This window comes from Ammospiza caudacuta, chromosome 1 (assembly GCF_027887145.1).
Source record: "Ammospiza caudacuta isolate bAmmCau1 chromosome 1, bAmmCau1.pri, whole genome shotgun sequence".
In the NCBI taxonomy this organism is placed as follows: domain Eukaryota; kingdom Metazoa; phylum Chordata; class Aves; order Passeriformes; family Passerellidae; genus Ammospiza; species Ammospiza caudacuta.
The window spans coordinates 5,173,487-5,190,800 of NC_080593.1; the positions used below are offsets into that span (position 1 = coordinate 5,173,487).

General features: G+C 44.5%; 1 protein-coding gene across 1 annotated transcript in view; it reads left to right on the forward strand.

Annotated features, from left to right (window-relative positions):
• The window catches only part of OXSR1 (oxidative stress responsive kinase 1), an 86,168-nt gene that overhangs the window by 9,998 nt on the left and 58,856 nt on the right, over positions 1-17,314 (forward strand). Inside the window, exon 2 of the mRNA XM_058802744.1 lies at positions 8,891-9,003. Within this exon, the coding sequence (XP_058658727.1) occupies positions 8,891-9,003 (113 nt within the window). The remainder of the gene's footprint in view (positions 1-8,890; positions 9,004-17,314) is intronic.

The window sequence follows — 17,314 nt, forward strand, 5'->3', positions numbered from 1 at the left end:
CGTCCGTGCTTTGGTGTTTGCAGTGGAAATTGTGGAGCAATGTCAGATGGGCTGATGCTCCTCCCTGGCAATGCTTCTCTCTGCCGATGCCTTCTGTGGCAGTGGCTTTCCCCTGGTCTTTGTTTGCTTGTCCTGCTCAGGTTGGGCTCTGATGCTGGGGGGCTGCAGCTCTCCCAGGGAGGCAGTGGAAAGCTCTCCTTGGCTGGGTGTGTGTGGGCTGGTGACTGCAGATGAACTCAAACAGCAAAGTGACCCAGTGACAACTTTGTCACGTATCTTACTGACATGCTTTGCATGGCCAACACTATTCCTCTCCCTGTGTTCCAGTCCTGGCCTGTTTTATATTGACAGGCTGACCATTTTCTCTCCAAGCCTGTCACTTCCCTGCTTAGTCTGGGAGGATTCTCAACCTGAATGTTTGCTGAAGGTGGAAAACAGATGACATTTTTCTGTGTTCAGGGCCTAAGAGATACTTAAAGATTTGTGAGAGAGCAATGCAGTGTGGGGTGGGGTGAAGATTTCCACAAGACTCCCCTTCCTTTCTGCAGAAACCTTGGCATTGAGTCATTTAGATTACAGTAGCTAACCTCCCTCCAGCTTAGAAATCAATGTCATTTATTTATTTATAGTTTAGAGTTCAGTGGGGCCATGGGAGAGGTACCTAGCTGGGGGTATTGCCCATCAGTTCCTGATGGCTCTGAAAATAATACTGGACTTCTTACAAGTGATTGGATTTGGGTTTGTATTCCTTCCCCTGAGTCTGAGACGTGAATTAAAGACTTGGGCAATAGGTCTGCAGCATTGAGTGTTTCTGTATTGATGGACACTGGAGGGGCAGCGTGTTTTAACAAGTGCTGGCAGCACTGTGTGATCTTTGCTGCCTTATCATCCTTCTCCACTGTACATGGAGCACTAGGAATCTTGAGAAATACATTGTCTTACATGGGCACAAACCTCTGAGCTCTGGACATGGTGTGTGGCTTTCAGTGGTATTCTCAACTGTGAGAGCTCTTGTCAAGATGGTGAATAACTCACTGTCAGCAAGTTTATGTGCTGTTCAAATGTTTTGGCTCTAATTCTAATTGGACAGCAGACTTTCAGAATATGCTCCTCCTTATTCTCTGAATTCTTTGAGCATGCTTGATTAATGCTGGAATATCAGTTGTCTGTTGGACACTGCAGGTGCTGACATAAATTAAGCAAAGACTCTCAATATTTGAGAAAGACACATAATGGTGTCTTAATAACAGAAATCTCTTGTATTGTGAGTATTATTTGAAATCTTTGGCCTCACAACTTGCACAGAATCTCAAACTACTTGAGCTGTGGATGTACTGGAAGAAATGATCAGAGAGATTGCAAAGCAATACACCTGCAATTTAAATGAAAGAAACAGGAATTCAGGAGTGAAAACTGCTTTTTCCTCTTCCTCCTTCAATTCTTCAGTAAAAGGTTTAGACAGTACTCATCAGATGTGCTGGTGTGAAATGGAAGTCACTTGTATTTAAGTCTTAATTCTCTGCCTGGACTTGTTACCTCCCCATCCTTGCCTTGCTCAGGGTGTTGTCCAGCACATGCCCTGTGCCTCACTGTACCTGCAGCCACCTTTGGCTTGAACCCAGCCGAGTGTTCCCAGCACTGGGCTGTGCTCAAGGTGAGCCTGAACCACAAATGAACCTGCTGCATGCAGGGTGTGAGTTAGGCTGGGCTGGAGGGCAGGGTGACATTTTGACATTGACCACACGGAAATGCAAAGTTTTAAAATGATTTATTTACATCAGGGTTGAGCTGTTGTTCCTAAAGCCTTTTCATCAGAAATATGAGGGTAGTCACTGCCTTGTAAATGTGAGAGTTCAGCTCTTCAGCTGCCTGCAGCACTGTAGCATGCATGTAGTGCAGGTCTTCATATGTAGTGTGCACTTATGTCTGTGGGGATGGCTGGTTTTCCTCCATCCCCCATATAGGCTTTAAATTTGGCTCCCTCACAACTTTCCAGTTAAATCTGCTTTCACTTTCTGCCTTTGCTTATGCCTCTCTGATTTATTTCTTCTCTGCACTGTGTTTCTCTCCCCCTTCTCTACACAGTATCTTTCCATCTCTTCTGTGGATCAAACACTGCATGACTCGAGCTGGGAGAAGGTGCACCAAGTTAAACCTGGCCTCTTACTGCCTCTGCCAGGGTTTAAACCAGGTGCTTGTGCTGTGGATGTGTCATCCTTCAGCTTGTAAAGAAATGTAAAGCCCTGTTCTTCTCTCAATAGGCAACACTATTCACAGTAAATTTGTATTGGGTGTGAATTGTGGAAAGGTGTCAGTGTGGCTGTGCTGGTGCAGCCCTGGGAGCTTCCTGAGGGTAGGTGCATGTCTGCACTCCCATGTTGCTGTGGGAGGAGAGCTGTGCTCACTCCTTTGTTTTTGTAACTTCTTCGTGTCTTGGCCATGGATTATTGCTCTGCTGCTGCTTCAGTTTACCACAGGCCTCCCAACCACAGAGCAAACCCAGCTGAATTCTCCCTTCCTGGTTTTGCTGCTGTTCCCAGTGTCTCCAACAGCAGCACTCAGCCAGCTGGGTGTTTGAGCTCACTCTGAGCAGTGCTAGAAGCACCCAGTGATCCTCCTGCTGATTGGGGGCTTTAACTCCACTCCTAGAATTGTTAACACTCTTTCTGCAGTCCCATGCTCAGCAGATGACAAAGCTTTCTCAGCTTTGCTGTGAAAGCATTTTCCTCCCCACAGGTAAGCAGACTTTTTGCCCCCTCTGTGGCAATACTAGGAGTATGTCTGACTCCTGTTATGAATTCCCTTTGATTTTATTAATGCTATTTGGAGCTGTTATTGTAGATGGTATCTTCCATTTTGTAGTAAGAATTTGGTGTGTAGTGGGGAGATGGCTTGAAAATCATATTCAAGGAGCATTAACATTGCATTACTTCACTCTTCCTGAATCGTGGGGCTTGTGCCAGCAAGACTTTGACATCCAATGGACTCTTGTTACCAAGTCCTGCTTGGGGAAAGGAGTATTCCCACCCCCTGCTGAGTTGGCTGGAAATTCCAGAGTAGGCTTTTTTTTTTTTTTTTTTTTTTTTTTTGCTAGCTTGTTTTTAGAAGCAGTTCATTCTTTGCAAGGGGACTCTTCTCACATGAGAGACCTAAAACAGAGGCATCACTTTGCCTTCATAGGAAATGGACCAAACAATGCAAGATCAGTCTGAATTTGCAATCCACTATTTAATTTCTGGTTTAATTAGATGTGTGTTTCCCTGTGCTCTGTAAGAATGCATAAGAAGTTCTATTCCCAGTCTTGTAGCTTCTTGTTTTATTGCTGTATTGTCCTTGGAATGAGTAATCAGAGCAGGGCTCCCACAGCTCTTTGGCATGAGGCTCTCAAAGAGTTGAAGCATCCAGAGATGGAGTGAGCCTGCAGAGACAGGAACACCCAGCCTGGCTTGTAAAGCATTGAAGGTTTCTTGGGCTTGGGGGTACCTGGAACCTGAAAGTCACAGCTTGGTGCAGAGCAGCCTTGCAGGGAAGTGTTTTGTGTGCATTGTTCATAAGAGGAAAACCCGGGGGCACAATTACAAACAGAGCCTGCGTCAGCAGCGGCTTTCTGGCACCGCACTCCAGATAGTGGAGGATGGAGTCCAGATCTCGCTTAAAAATAGAGAGGTCGTGTGTGTGCAGGACAGGGTTCTGTGGAGGTGTCTGGCTGAGCATTGCCCCATGCTGAAGGAGACTTGGCAGTGTGACTTACGGGGCAGGTGGAGAGCAGCATTTCCCCAGCCTTAGAAGAGTTGTTGCCGTCCTCAGCTATCCAGTGGGAAGTTCTAGAGGAGATGAAGCTGAATTGTACAGAGGTGGAAGGCCAAGGTTGGGGGAAAAAACTGGGAGATCTGATTAGTTAGCAAGGGGAAAAAAAGCTTACCATGTGGGTGGTCAAACACAGAAACGGCCAGAGATTGTAGAAATATCTCTTGTTAAAGAAAATCCAAACTAGACTGAATTCAATGCTGAGGAATCTGATCTAAGCAGGATTTGATCCTGCTTTCTGCAGGAGGATGGACTAGAGGTTCCTTCAGACCTAAATGGTTTGTAATGTTCATTTGACCCTGGGAAAGTATATTTCCTCTTCAGAAGAGATTTGATACTTACCTATTTGATCAGGGTAAGGACTGATGCTACAAGACTGTTATGGAACACATCCCCTGTTGATTGTAACAGCTTTGTGAGCAACTGAGTTGCAATGAAGGGAAACTTTCACATCTCTGAGGGTGCCTGAAGTAAATTTAAAGCTGGGGCAACACTGTGTTGTGAGTCCTCCTACCATGTAACTACTTCAAAGTGCTGTTGCACGTGGTAGGAGAACACTATCCTGGAGCCAGGGTTTGATGCTTGTCTTGTGACTGTTTGGCATGACTGTTCATTGCTTAAGCAGATCTCTCTGCCAAGAGGATCTCTGGCTTCAGTTGCACTTGCCTGGGAAGAGGCATCGGTGCAATTCATCCCAGTCTTACTGGGAGAGCTGCAATGTCCTTATGTGGCTGCAGAGATTCAGTTAAATTGGAGACAAAGTGTGTAGGGACGTGCTGTGTCCTCTGGTCAGTCCCCTGTCTTTCCACTCCTCCAATTAGCCTTGAAATAATTGGCTTCCATTAACTTCAGCTGAGATCTCAGCAGGTTTGTCTTTATTTTCAAAAATGGAAGCTTCATGTAAATTGTGGAAGTGTAGCTGAGATGGAATCCAGCCTCCTTTGAAAGCTGGTGCTGGGCTTTCATGGGGAGCGTGTCTCAACTGAAGGAGTTCAGGCTGGAGCTGTGGATGCTGAAGGGACCATGGATCCAGAGGAGACAACCTGGAAAATCAGGCTTCAGTAACTGAGTGCTTGGGGTTTTTTATTTGGGTTATTTTAATCCTTTCAGAGGTTGGTTTTATTTCAGAAAGAGCCATTTAATCGTAGAAACATGAAAGAAGCAGGGGTTACAAAGGGTATGTTTCCCTCTTAAGGCGGTGTTTTCTAAAGTAGGTCGTGACCCTCTTATGCAGGAATTTTGCAGCTGCTGTCCTAAGGGTTGGAACTATATCTGAGAGCCTTACAGAGGCAAAAGCAGGGGGTATTAAGCAGATCTTAATACCCATTTGGGGTCTCCTTCCTCCCCATCATCCTTCAGCAGAATGATCTCCTGCTTTTCAGGAATAAAGCAGCAAGCATTTGGCTGTGCCCGCTTTTCATTGTTTTGCTAAGCTGTTCTGTTGGGAGAGATTAACCAGGGAGCAAATTTTCTCCGAAAGAGGCAGAGCCTCAGCCCTGACCTTGATCAGGGTGTCTGAGCTGGGAGTGAGTGGGAGCCCAGCACAGGAACTTTAATTAACCCTGTGCTGCCCACGGCATCGGGACTGCGGCAGATCTGGGACTGCTGGGAGAGTTGGTTTGTCCAAGTTGTGTTACCCTGGCACAAACTGCCCTTGGGCTTTTTCCTGTCCACAGCAGCCCAGGAAATCTCTTCTCTTCCTGCTGTTGCCCACATATTTGTTACCTGCTCCTAAACTTTAGATAACTTCCTCAATGAGCTTTTTCTTTTTCTCTCTGTTGGTGTCATCTCTCCCTATGCTTGTTTTCACTTAGCAGTGTGTTCAGCATCCTTGCTGCAGCTTCTCTCCTTTCTTTCTCTTGCCACCCTGGCATTTAACAAACAAACTGTGTGGCTGCAAAGCCTGAAGTGCCCACGTTGCCATGTTTCCTGAACTCTCCAGAGAAGCATGGAAGGCAGGCTTTGTTTGGTCCCAGAAGCTGCTGCTGCCACCAAAGAGCAGCTTGCTTGTGGCACATCGTGCTGCAGCTTGCCTTAATCCTCGCTTGATACGCTTTTGAGATTTCATTGTTTCTCTGTAATTAGTGCTACAGAGGAGCTGAAAGAAATGACGAATTAGCAGGAGAGGGGGGAGTGGGGAGAGCAGGTGGTGATCGAACTAAAGAGAGCTGCCAGAAAAGTAGGAGCAGCAGGGAATTAAATGGGAGGAGTCTCGAGTTCAGATGATTCCCTGCCATGTGCCCAGAAGGATTTAGTTTGGGATTTCATTACTGTTCAAATAATGCCATCCACTCCTAACAGATCGGGTCCCTGTAGGCTGAGGCATTGTCCAGCCCTTAGTGAAAAGCAGTTTTTGCCCTCAAGTCCTACTGAGCATTGATCCCCTGGACTCCAGGACTGGAAAGGAGCTTGAGTGGTCCTGCTTTTAATTAGGCTGCATCTATTGTTTCTGGTAGTAGCATCCTAAAAGAATAAAACACAAAGCTATTCTTTGTGTGGTGACTTCTTTAAAGCCCTGCACTTCATCTTGTGAAGGACTTGGTTCACAGTAATGATGTTGCATCTGGATTGCACCTCTGCCAGTTGTGCTTACACAAACTGGCTTTGACTGGCACAGAAATCCTGGGATGTCATGCTGTGGGGGGAAGCAGGAGTGTGGTGACACTATTGAGTGTCTGAGATATCCAGAAAGAGTCTTTGAGCACTGTGCTTATGAGGACAGGTAGCTTTAGAGGTATAAATACACACTGAGAATCCAGCTGGGGAGTGAAAAGGGTTGTATGACAAGACAGTCCTCTGAGGTGCACAGTCATAGATTCCTCCAGCATCTGGCTTGTGTTTTCAGCCTCTATTACTATGCACTAAGACATCCAAAGAGAGAAATCATAATACTGGCACTTTGGATGTGTCAGCAGCAACATTTCTTCTGGGATCCAACTCTTTCCAAAGACCTGATACAGTGTTTGTTTTTTGTTCTGCCTTCCAAAAGGCCATTGCTGTGGGGAGACCAGCAATGCTAGGAAGTGCAAACTCACTCCTGCCTTATGTCACCACTTTTGTGTGTGTTGCTCTCTTTGTCTTGAGCCCTTGTGGTTTTACTTTTCCCCCCATCGAAGCAGCAGCAGAAACAAACCCAGAGAAGCAGCTACTGAGGGGAGAGGAGTAGGTCAGGGCCACCCAGGATTCCAGTGAGTGGGAATTCATTTGTGCTGGGACTGCTGCTTCCATGCTGGATTCCTGCACCTGCTGGGCACAGTGACTACAGGGAGTGCATATGGAGGTTTGTTTTGGGGTGTTCGTCCTGTGCTTAATGTTGTGTATTTCAGCCCTGCTCCTGGCAGTCTGACCAAACTCTGCTGTCAAAACCTCCCCTCCTTGCTCTTTCTGAGCACTTTCTGTTAAATATCTGCACAGACCTCTCCATCATCTGTTATTTGCTCTAGAACCTGCTTACAGCACTCAAACTTTGTTTTCAAAGCCCTTTGTAAATATTCTTGCTGTTATTGCTGTCCTTTTCCTAATAACTTTGTTTTGCCTTGTGCTGTAAATAGTCTCTGAAAAACAATATGTGTGCAAGTAATAAATGGCCTCAGTCTTGAACTTCTTAAAAACCCATTTGCTTTGGGAAATAATAAAGCTTTAGCAACATTAGCATTCTGTGTTCTGCCATTAAAATGTAAACTCCTGAGTACAGGGAGTCCTGGCAAGCTGATGCTGATGTCCAGGGTGCACTGGCCATGCCATATAAAGTGAAGTCAAAGTCCTGCAGCTCCCACTGCAGCAGGTGCTGGTTGAAGATTAGAGGTGCAGAGTCCCACAGTTCAGGGCTTTTCAATTTATTGACTCAGAATGGTGCAGTTTTCCTTTGTCTTTCAGGGCTGAGTTTCAAACTCTTTCCCTCACCTGGAACCTGGTGTAAGAAGACACTTGATGGTGACTGTAGGGATCTTCAGTAGTCTTTGTTTGAAAATGAAAGTTTTTGCTCCCAGTTCATGTGAATGTACTAGAAAAAATCACAAAGCTTGCAAAAATGTGCTTTACCTGAATTGCAGAATCTGGAACTAGTTTTTATAGTGTTAAAAATACGCAAATCTGCTAAAATAGGTGTGTTACACCAAAATGCAGAATAGTTGTTTTAATTTCTCTTTATTTTTATTAAAAATTTTTAGGTATTTGCCTTATGAACATTTGAGCTATTTTCCACATATACGAACATTTGAGCTATATTCCACATTTCTACCCCTATTTTATTACAGTGGATTTACTCCTTTCCAGTGAAGTGTGTAAATGTGGGGAACCATGAAGAAGGTAGAAAATAAAACAACAAGGTGTCCTGTTGATGAGAGGTGAATGTTGCAACAGCTTCTGGAAGCCAACAAAAGTGAACTTAACATCAAATAGATTTTAAGTCTCACTATTGCAAACTCCCTTGCATGCCAAAGGATATGATGGTGCTGGGTACTTTAAATCCAGAACTCCCTACTTGTGGCAGTTTGAAGGGCTGTATGTTAAAATGTGCTATTTTTTCCCTTTTGGAATTTAAATGTTCTGGGGCTGTGGTTTTCAGCCCAGAAACTGAGGCAGTGTGAGAGTGGAGCTGAACCTGTTTGAATGAAACCCACCTCGTGTCTTTGCATAAAATGAGGAGAGATGAGAACAGCAGTTAGTGCATAAAAATATTTGAAAAATCTCATTAGCGTTGGTAGCAAAGAGTGGCTTGTTCTGACATTTTGGGTGAACACATCAGGTTAGAAGTCTGTGTGACCTCAGTGACATATCTTTAAAAGTACATGAGTAGAATCACTCTTTTATAAGGAAGCTGGAGTCTGGGGAGGGTTTTTGGGCTGCAGAGCTGTAATGATCCCTGGAAGGGACCATAAAGATCCGCTTGTTTTCCTTCAGTTTGCCCAGCACTTGGACGTGGTGGCTGAACCAGCCCAGGGAGCTGCACAGTGGGAATGCTTGCAGTGCTCTCACTGGTTTTCACCTGGCTCTGCTGTCTTTGCTATACTCAGGATTTAGTTTGGCCTCCCTCCCTTGGTGCTGCAGTCTGTGAGGTGTTGGTAACTCTCTGTTTCCCCAGGCAGCGGAGCCACTGCCGTGGTCCAGGCCGCTTTCTGCGCTCCCAAGAAGGAGAAGGTGGCGATCAAACGGATCAACCTGGAGAAGTGTCAGACGAGCATGGATGAACTCCTGGTATGCAATCACAATTGTCTGGGGGTTGTGTTCCAGTTATTTCTGAGATATCTCTTTGCCAAGTGCCTTAAAACCTTTCCTGAAGTGGGGTGAAGGTGAGGGAGCTCGACTGACTTCATAATTGGCAGCTCAGTTGTCCTGGTTGTGGGACATGGTACTTAAAATGTTAAAAAGATCAACTGTTGCAAAACTTCAGACTGTTTGTTTAGAGCTCAGCACTTTGTATAATCCCTTTGTTTTGAACTGAGTTAATGTGCAAGTGTGAAGCTCTGCTGTACCCACAAGAGCCCTGAAGTTTGAGGGGGATCCAGAGCTGCATGCTTTCAGAACATTTAAAATTGAAGGAAATGGCTTTGCTTTCTTTTCCTTTCCTGCAGTTCTTTACATTTTTTTCCCATTCACCTGTAAAGAGAAAAACTGAATGAATTAGCTGTTGTTCCTAATCTCTTTCTGGTACTGTTGCCAGCTAAAGGGATCACTGACATACTGCAAGCTGCCATATGGAAATCCCCATAATTCTGAGTTCAGGAAAGGAGACAGAGTCCTTTGGAGCTGCAGTGCTGTAATTTTCTGCTGCTCTGTGTCTCTTTTCTCAAGGTTGTCTCAATGAAAAACTTAATTTTGCAGTAGCTGTGGTAACTGAAATTTCCCTTTTCTCATCTGGCTCCTGTGTTGATGGGTTTGGTTTTCTTCTCTTTGTGTGTGAGCTGGTGCCTCTGTAGTGCAGTGGTTCTCTCATTCACCTCACATCTGGGAGGTCTCTGAATTTAAACAAGGCAGACACAGAGATTCCTGTGAACACTGAGGTGTCTCTACTAGAATGAAAGAGATCTCTGGGGCAAAATTTTCCACAGTAAATACTGGCAATATGGAGATGAGGCCTGGTACCATCTTTTCTTCTGAAGCACCTCTCTAGGATTTTTATAATCCTGCCTTGTCTTTCTGTCCCCCCTCGACAGCTGCTGTAGTTTACCTCAGGCACTTGTTTTGGTGCTTGCAATTAGAAGGTAGAACAGAAACAGAATTTGGGAGTCCTACTACCTCTGCATTTGTACAATCTTCAGTAGATCACCTGAGCCACAGTTCCAGTTTCCATCTAGTATCTGATGGTATTTTTGTTGTTATGGGTATGTGCAAATCTGCCCTGGTTGAGAGGAAGAGCCCCATTCAGGCTGCCAGTGCTCCTGAGCAGGGTTGTGTGTGGGCCTGTGTTCAAATCCTCTTATGGCTCATGCTGGTGTAGGGATTCAAGATCTCTTCTCACACTTGGTCTTTTTGTCCTTATACCAACCCTTGGTGTCCTTTTCAAGCCTTTTGTGTGGCTTGCCCATACTGCCCTGCCTCAGTGCTGTTCCTGAGTGCATTGTCAGGGTGTAGTAATTGAGACTGGGATTCTTTGAGTAATTGCCAATTCTGACTAAAAACATCAGGTTCAGAAAGAGACACTGCAGAGACTTGATGTGTAATTTTAGATAAGTACTTCTAATTGCACATTTTAAGTCTCTGGCTGACCCATTCCTCACAATTATTTTTCTTGTTATGGGTGGGTCTGCAATGTATTGCTCTTGTCAGCTCTCCAGAGCTTCCACTTTTGTGACTGGATCTGGTGTGGGTCCTTCTCTGGGTTAAGTGTGCAGCTGTCAGTGTTCTTGAATTTGAAAGTCATGGAAGGGTGGAGGGGCATGAGATAGTTCTGAGCTGTAGCAGCTTCCAGGGGCAGGGGTTGCTGAGGTGGTTGTGTTGTGTGAAAAAGTGTTTTCCCTGGGTTTGTTCTGAATTTGTCAGTCTATTGATCACCAGTGTTTCTCAGTGCAAGAGCCAAAAGAATGGAAGTTCCTGATTTCCCAGCTCTGTGTGCTTCACTTCTTTTCATCTTGTTTCCATATCTGCTTCTACCCTAAAATAAATATTCTCAAGTTTTGCAGTCTTGTAGTCTCCCTTCATGGCAGTTTCCCCCATTAGTTTAATTAACTTTTCTGAGCAACAACTTTGTATTGCAGGATTGTGCCTTCCCCACAAAAAAACCTCCAAAGTTAACTGTAGGTGCTTGCAGGTTACAATTGTTTAAAGAAGCAAATACAAAGACAGATATGATGAATTCACACTGGGGTATGTTGTGTCCCTGCCTTGCTTTCTCCTCTCCCCCAGTGCAGTTAAAATCACAGACTGGGGCTTTCATGGGCCTTCTGTTGCTCTGAAGGCATTTGGGCACAGCAGTCAGCTTATGGTGGACTCTGCTTTCCTGCCTGGGGTCAGGTGAGGGCTCTTGGGTTACAGCACTGTCCACTCATTGGGCAGTGTGATAGCAAAGGAAAAATTGTGCTTAAATTATTTTATTATTATTTTTCTGCAGTGCCTCACATTTCTCTGTTGAAGCAAGCTTCCTTATTCCCAGAAGCTGCATAGCCAAGAGGGTAGAACAGTCTCACTTTGCTTGGGAGAGGGTAGGGAGATCAGCAAACCATACTGCCATCCTTAAAAAGGTGATTTGGTTCTTGTACACCTCTTTTAGTGTCTGTGCTGCTTAGGGGTTTGCACTTGTAGTTCTTGGGATGGAGGAGAAGAGAAAGGTTAGTTTGGGGTGGGAAATGCAGAGTGTTTCTATCACCAGCTGGATGGATGACTGGCCTTTAGCTTCCTCTAAGCCTAGCAGGTGTCCCAAGGCCAGGAAATCTGGGATCACATCCTTGCTTTGGAGATGCTGTGCTTAGACTAAGTGCTGTGACTTGGCTCATTAAAGGTATTGATCTTGATCCTTTTATCTCAATGTACATTTGAGCTGTGTGGCTGGTCAGGAATAAACTGCACACTTTGCATATACTGTATGACATTCCAGGTTAATGCACTAAATTTATTTCTTGCTCTGGGGTATGGAAAATGCAGGAAGGGCCAGCTTTGTTGAATCATGAGCAGGCCAAGTCAAGGGCAAATTGCTGTAAAGAATGTAGACAGCAGGAGTAATGCTGTGCAGAGTTGTGCCTCCTTCTAACCCAGCTACTGAATTAGGTGGTGTTTGTCAGGAATTTATTTCCATGCCTCATTTTCAGCTTTTTTCCTGTACATTTCTGAATGCTCACAGATCTCTCCCAGCCTGCCTGTGGGATTCAGCTGACAGAAAAGCACAGTGTAGCTTATGGGGATTCTTGCTCAGGGGTGTGACTGGGAGTGGAGTGCAGGGAGAGGTGGTCAATACAAATATATGTATTGTTGTCTACAAATGGTCTTGGACTTTTTGATTTATTGCTGAAGTTCCACTTTTTATTTGTCTTGCAACCCACAGTAGTTAACAACCACACTGGTGTGGGTTTGCAAACAGTCTGCTTGCTCATGTGTTGTATTTCACAGCTGCACACCATTCAGAGCTGTGTTTTGCTCTCTTTTCCATTGTGGGATGCTGGTTGCCAATCCTTGAAACAGTGGTGTAACATCTGCCTCAAAATAACCATGCTTCCAACCTTTTTCTTGTATAAATGTTTTCTCGTTTTAAAGAATTACTGATCTGAAAGGCCTTAAATCCCCCCTCTGTCCTACAAACTCTACTTCATTTTCATGTAATTAAAGCTGAGTTTTCTTTCATCCAGATGGAGACTTTTCTCTCCATGAGTAGCAGATGACGTGGCTTGTCAGCTTAGCAGTTACCAGCAATGTTGAACAGCAGAGAGGGAAACAGAAGCTATGGGATATTTCACATTGGGCTTTCCCAGCTAGGGGAAATGCTGCCTGTTTATTCCCTAGGATGATTCAACAGGAGACAGGCTCAGGAAAGGGCATGGGAGATGTGGTGTTGCTGTTCCTGGAAAGATTGCAAATTCTCCCTGCTCCACAGACGGATTGCCCTGGGCCTGGCAGGCTGCACACAAGAGGTGAAGGTGCTGCTCTTTCAGTGCTGTGGCCAGAGGGCAGGTGAGGAGGCTGAGGGAACAAACTGAGCTGCAGTTAAACAGAAATGTCCTTTAGAATTTCATGGAAATAACCCAGGGACCTTGCTGCCAATAGCATGGAGATCAAACATTGCATGAGATTAAATAAATCAACCTATAGTTGAGAAGGTTAAATTAGATAGGATTTAAAAAAGGGATTATGAACTCCCCTGGTTTAAATCATAAGCCAACTGTTAACTGCCCAGGCTTAGTCAGAAGTCTACCCTCTGGGCAGATAATTGTGTAACTGCTTTTTATAGGGTTTTTACACCTTCTTTTGAAGACTTGGACAGGATATTGAGCTGCCTTTGATCTGATGGAGCACTTCCTACCAGTGGTTTAACCAGACTATAAGGTTGTTGGGGACAAAGCAGCAGATTGCTGTGGAAGTAGTACAGATGTTTCATCCATGCCTGTCATCTGCTGGGAATTGCCATTATCATTCCATTTCCAGGCCTGAGACCTTCATGCTTGCTCCAGGGAAAAGAAGTGCCCAAGTGTCAGTGCCAGGGAATCTGATAAATGATATGTGGTTTCTGCATGGTTATTCGATCTGCTAACTTACACGTTCCTTGCATGTTGGGATTGCAGCTTAAGGCTTAAACCTGTGCTGGGTGCAGCTTGGTTGTATTGTTTATCAAAGCAGCAACAACAGAAGTCTTAATTACTGCACTGGTTTAGGTTTTGTTTTGTTTTTTTTTTGTATAAAGTTCACTATGAACGTCAGAATTAATGGTGGGTGAAATCCTGAACATCCTTCTCTTGGAGTGGATGAGCATGAGAGGGTGCATGTAAAGAATTTCAGAGAGTTTGCAGCTGTCTGTGGGCACTAATCCCACTGAAAGCATTGCTGAGCTGTAAGCTCTGGTATTGATCTGAACAGCTGGATCAGTGATGGGTTAGCTGGGATGTGGGCAAAGCTGGCTGGCTTGTGTCTGTGAGAGGAGGCAGCCACTCACCCATCTGCCTTTGGGCTGAAACCAATAAAAAATGGCCATGTAGGAATTGCTGCACCACAACAGTTCAGGAACACCTGCTTCCTTCAGTACATTGTCACTAATGATGAAGACTTTGAAAGAAGGAATGACTGAACGAGGCTGAAGAGCAGCCATTAAAATGGACAACTGCTGAATGACTTGCCATGGCACTATTTTGTTCCCATGACTGAAGATTACTTAATGGATGAACTGGGTTTATCCCTTTCAGAATTGTTTCTTTTCCACTGTTGTTCTAGGGCTAATCTAACTCCTCTCTACTCGTGCCAGTTTAGCTCCTGTAGCACTTAAGGCAAGGGGTTGAACTGGATAATCCAAGGAGTGGGAGCTGAATCACAATCTCTGATTTTGTGCTTTCCCCCACCTTCTTAAAAATATCTATTGAGTTAATTTTGATAGAAGAACATGTTTGGGTTTGGTTTTATTTTAGTTATGTTGCCACCTCAAAAGGCAAATGAATTATTATTGTCAGTTTTACAACCTTTTAGCTAAACTGTTAAAATTTCTCTTGGAGCAGAATGTGAATGGTTGTGGCTGCCTATAGGACTGGAGCTCTAAATCCTGCTTTAAAAGGATGAAGAGCAGCTTTAATGCCTTATCTCCCAGCTGAAATCTCATGGCATAAGATCTTTGCCAGCCATAGTTGGAGCATTGGTGCTTTCAAGGGGTGATCACATCTGACCTGCTTTGTTTTATGCTCCAGCCATGCTTTCCCTCCCCATTTCTCCTATGGTTGTGATTCCCCTCAAACAGGGTTACCATGCTGGCAGCCCTCTGGACTCCTCTGAAGTTGCAGGTAGCCACATGAAAGCACTCTGCTGCTCTGCTATCTCTGGAGTTCATGTCAACATATAGGAAGTAAAACTAAATAAAGCATCATTTTAATCCTGGTAGTTGAGAGCAAGTGCCTCTGAAGCAAGCCTCAGGGGCAGATAAACACAGAGTAAAAGGTGGTGATGTGAAAAGAAAACACCATTAGGAAACTTGAGCTGGTAGCTAAAACACAGCCTTACCTGCTCCTATTAATTCCAACTTCAATTGTGTGTCACTGGGCAAATAAACCCTCCTCCAAAATAGCTGATCTCCAGAAGTATGTCTGACTTACAGGAGACTAATAGGTTGCTTATGATTCTAGATTATACTTCATTGCACTTTTATGACTGTTTTGCAAGCCTTGAAATGTTTCTTTTATTGCCTGTAGAAGTACTGAAAACATTTGTTAGAACCCTTAATGGAAGCTATGGAGGCATTTAGAGCTAATCCCAGTCTATTTGCTTTTGGTATTTGACAATACAGATATTAAAAATATCTCACCCTGGGTGAGCATGTAACCATTTCCAAACCATTGCCTGTGTCTAGACTTGTTTTTGTCGGGAGTTCATTCTCCACAGCTGAGCAGAAAGCAGAGGAATTTCTGGGAATTGGCAGCAGGGCTGTCTCTCATCACTGAGGCCATGGAGGGTGAGGGGGTTGGGTGGGAGAGCTGCTTCTCACCCCCTGCATCTTTGGGGGTCTGTACCAAGTGACCCATGGCTGCTGGCAGACAGGGAATAGAGCAGCCCAGATAAATTATTACAGAGGTGTGCAAATCACTGAGATTTTTATTTGCAGTCTTCCAATACCATTTTGATGCTGGGGAAAATATGGGAAGCACAGTTGTAGCTCTGTTATCTGGGGCTAGCAATCTTATTAGGGAGGTGGGAAGAGGAAACCTTTACCTGCTGTGACTGTTGTGTTTGAAGAGCAGCAAACTCTCCCAAAAGCTTTGACAATAGTATTAAAGCTGAGCTTACTGTACAAAATGGCTGTTTTGCTGCATTTTATCATTTCCTACTCTGTTTTAGAGCAGAGCTGCCCAGTGATCCCTGAGTGGGATCTCTGCTTTAGCTGCAGCCCTCAGCCCCTGCACTGGCACTGCTGCAGCAGGCTGTGGATGGATGGTAGGACTGGCTTGGGTTCAGTTATGCAGGAAGCATTTTAACCACAAACCCCTGTGATTTGCCACTATCACTTTAAACAGTTGTATGGGCTGAGCTTTCAGGATGTTGGTGCCTTCTTTGGGGGAGAGCAGGAACCAAGCTTTGATGTAGCCAGTGTGAGATGAGCCTGGAAAATGCTGAAAATGAAATGGGGGTTTGGGGGTGGGAGGGAAGCCTGGCTGCTGCTCCTTCTGATTGGTAATAATGTAAAAACACTGAAAATCGTGGGCTGTGATGCAATTAATTATTCAGAGCTGTGCTACACAGTTGAGAGATGGATTAATCTGCTTGTATTATACATCCACTGGCTGACAGAGGTGTTTAATTGCACACATCAGGTTTGTGATTATTTATTTTCCCTCTTTATGCTTTGGTGCACATGACAGATATCAGCTATTTTTTTTAGCTGTGTTTCCCAGCCCAGGAAGAAGATTGTGGTAGTGAATGAGAGAGGAAGTTCTTAGAAAATAATAATAAAATGTTAACTGTCACCAAATGCCTGGAAATTTCTGTAGTATGGGGCTGCTTAAATGGCAAAAATCTAATCTAGGTCTAGGATCTTAAGTAAACTTGGTCCAGACTTTGTCTCATTGCCTCCTGTACTCCAGTAGCATACACAAATATATATTAAATATGCAATGTTTGTATACATTTCTCATATTACTCTCTTGATCTCCCAGGGAACGGCTTCAAAATATTTTGAACAGTTTAGTTGAGAAAATACAAAGCCAGCTCCTCTGAGAGTGGTGGATTTGGGCAGGTCTGGCTGATGGGATGGATTACCAGCCCTTGCTTGCTGCTTTCCACCTTGGTTTCCTCTGGTGCCAGTTGATCCTGTGTAGTGAATTTTAATTGTCAGAGAGAGAACTACAGAGAACCACAGAAAACTCCAAAGTTGCTGATTTATTTCCTTTGTGAAAAATGACTTGACACAAGTGAAAGTTTGCAAGGAAGGGAGCTGGAGCTGTCAAAGTAAGCAAAATATATTGTTTGAGGCTGTATTTATTTTCACAGAGTGTTTTTTAGTCAGAGTATGCTACATGGAGATGAATAGCTTATTCCTCTTCAAATATCCTTTCCTGTTTAGAAGGATTCTTCTTTAATCTGCTTGTTAAGTTTCCTGGAAAGTTGGTGCCTCTCCTGGGGAAGCAGAAAGAGGAACCAATTGCTTTGGATTCCTCAAAGGCACCTACTCCCTGAAAAGCAGTGCTAAGTGGATAAATCAACATGAGCCTGTTCCTTTGGAGCTGTGATTGCCAGCTCAGGCCTTGCCAAGGGGAAGCAGTGGCTTTGCTCTGAGCTCAGTCACAAGCAGAGCTTTGTGCAGGAGCAGGAGGAACATGTGCTGCATTTGTGGGGTGTCCTGGGCACGGGTGAGTTCTCCTCAGAGCTCTTTCTTGTACTTCATCCCAGGGAA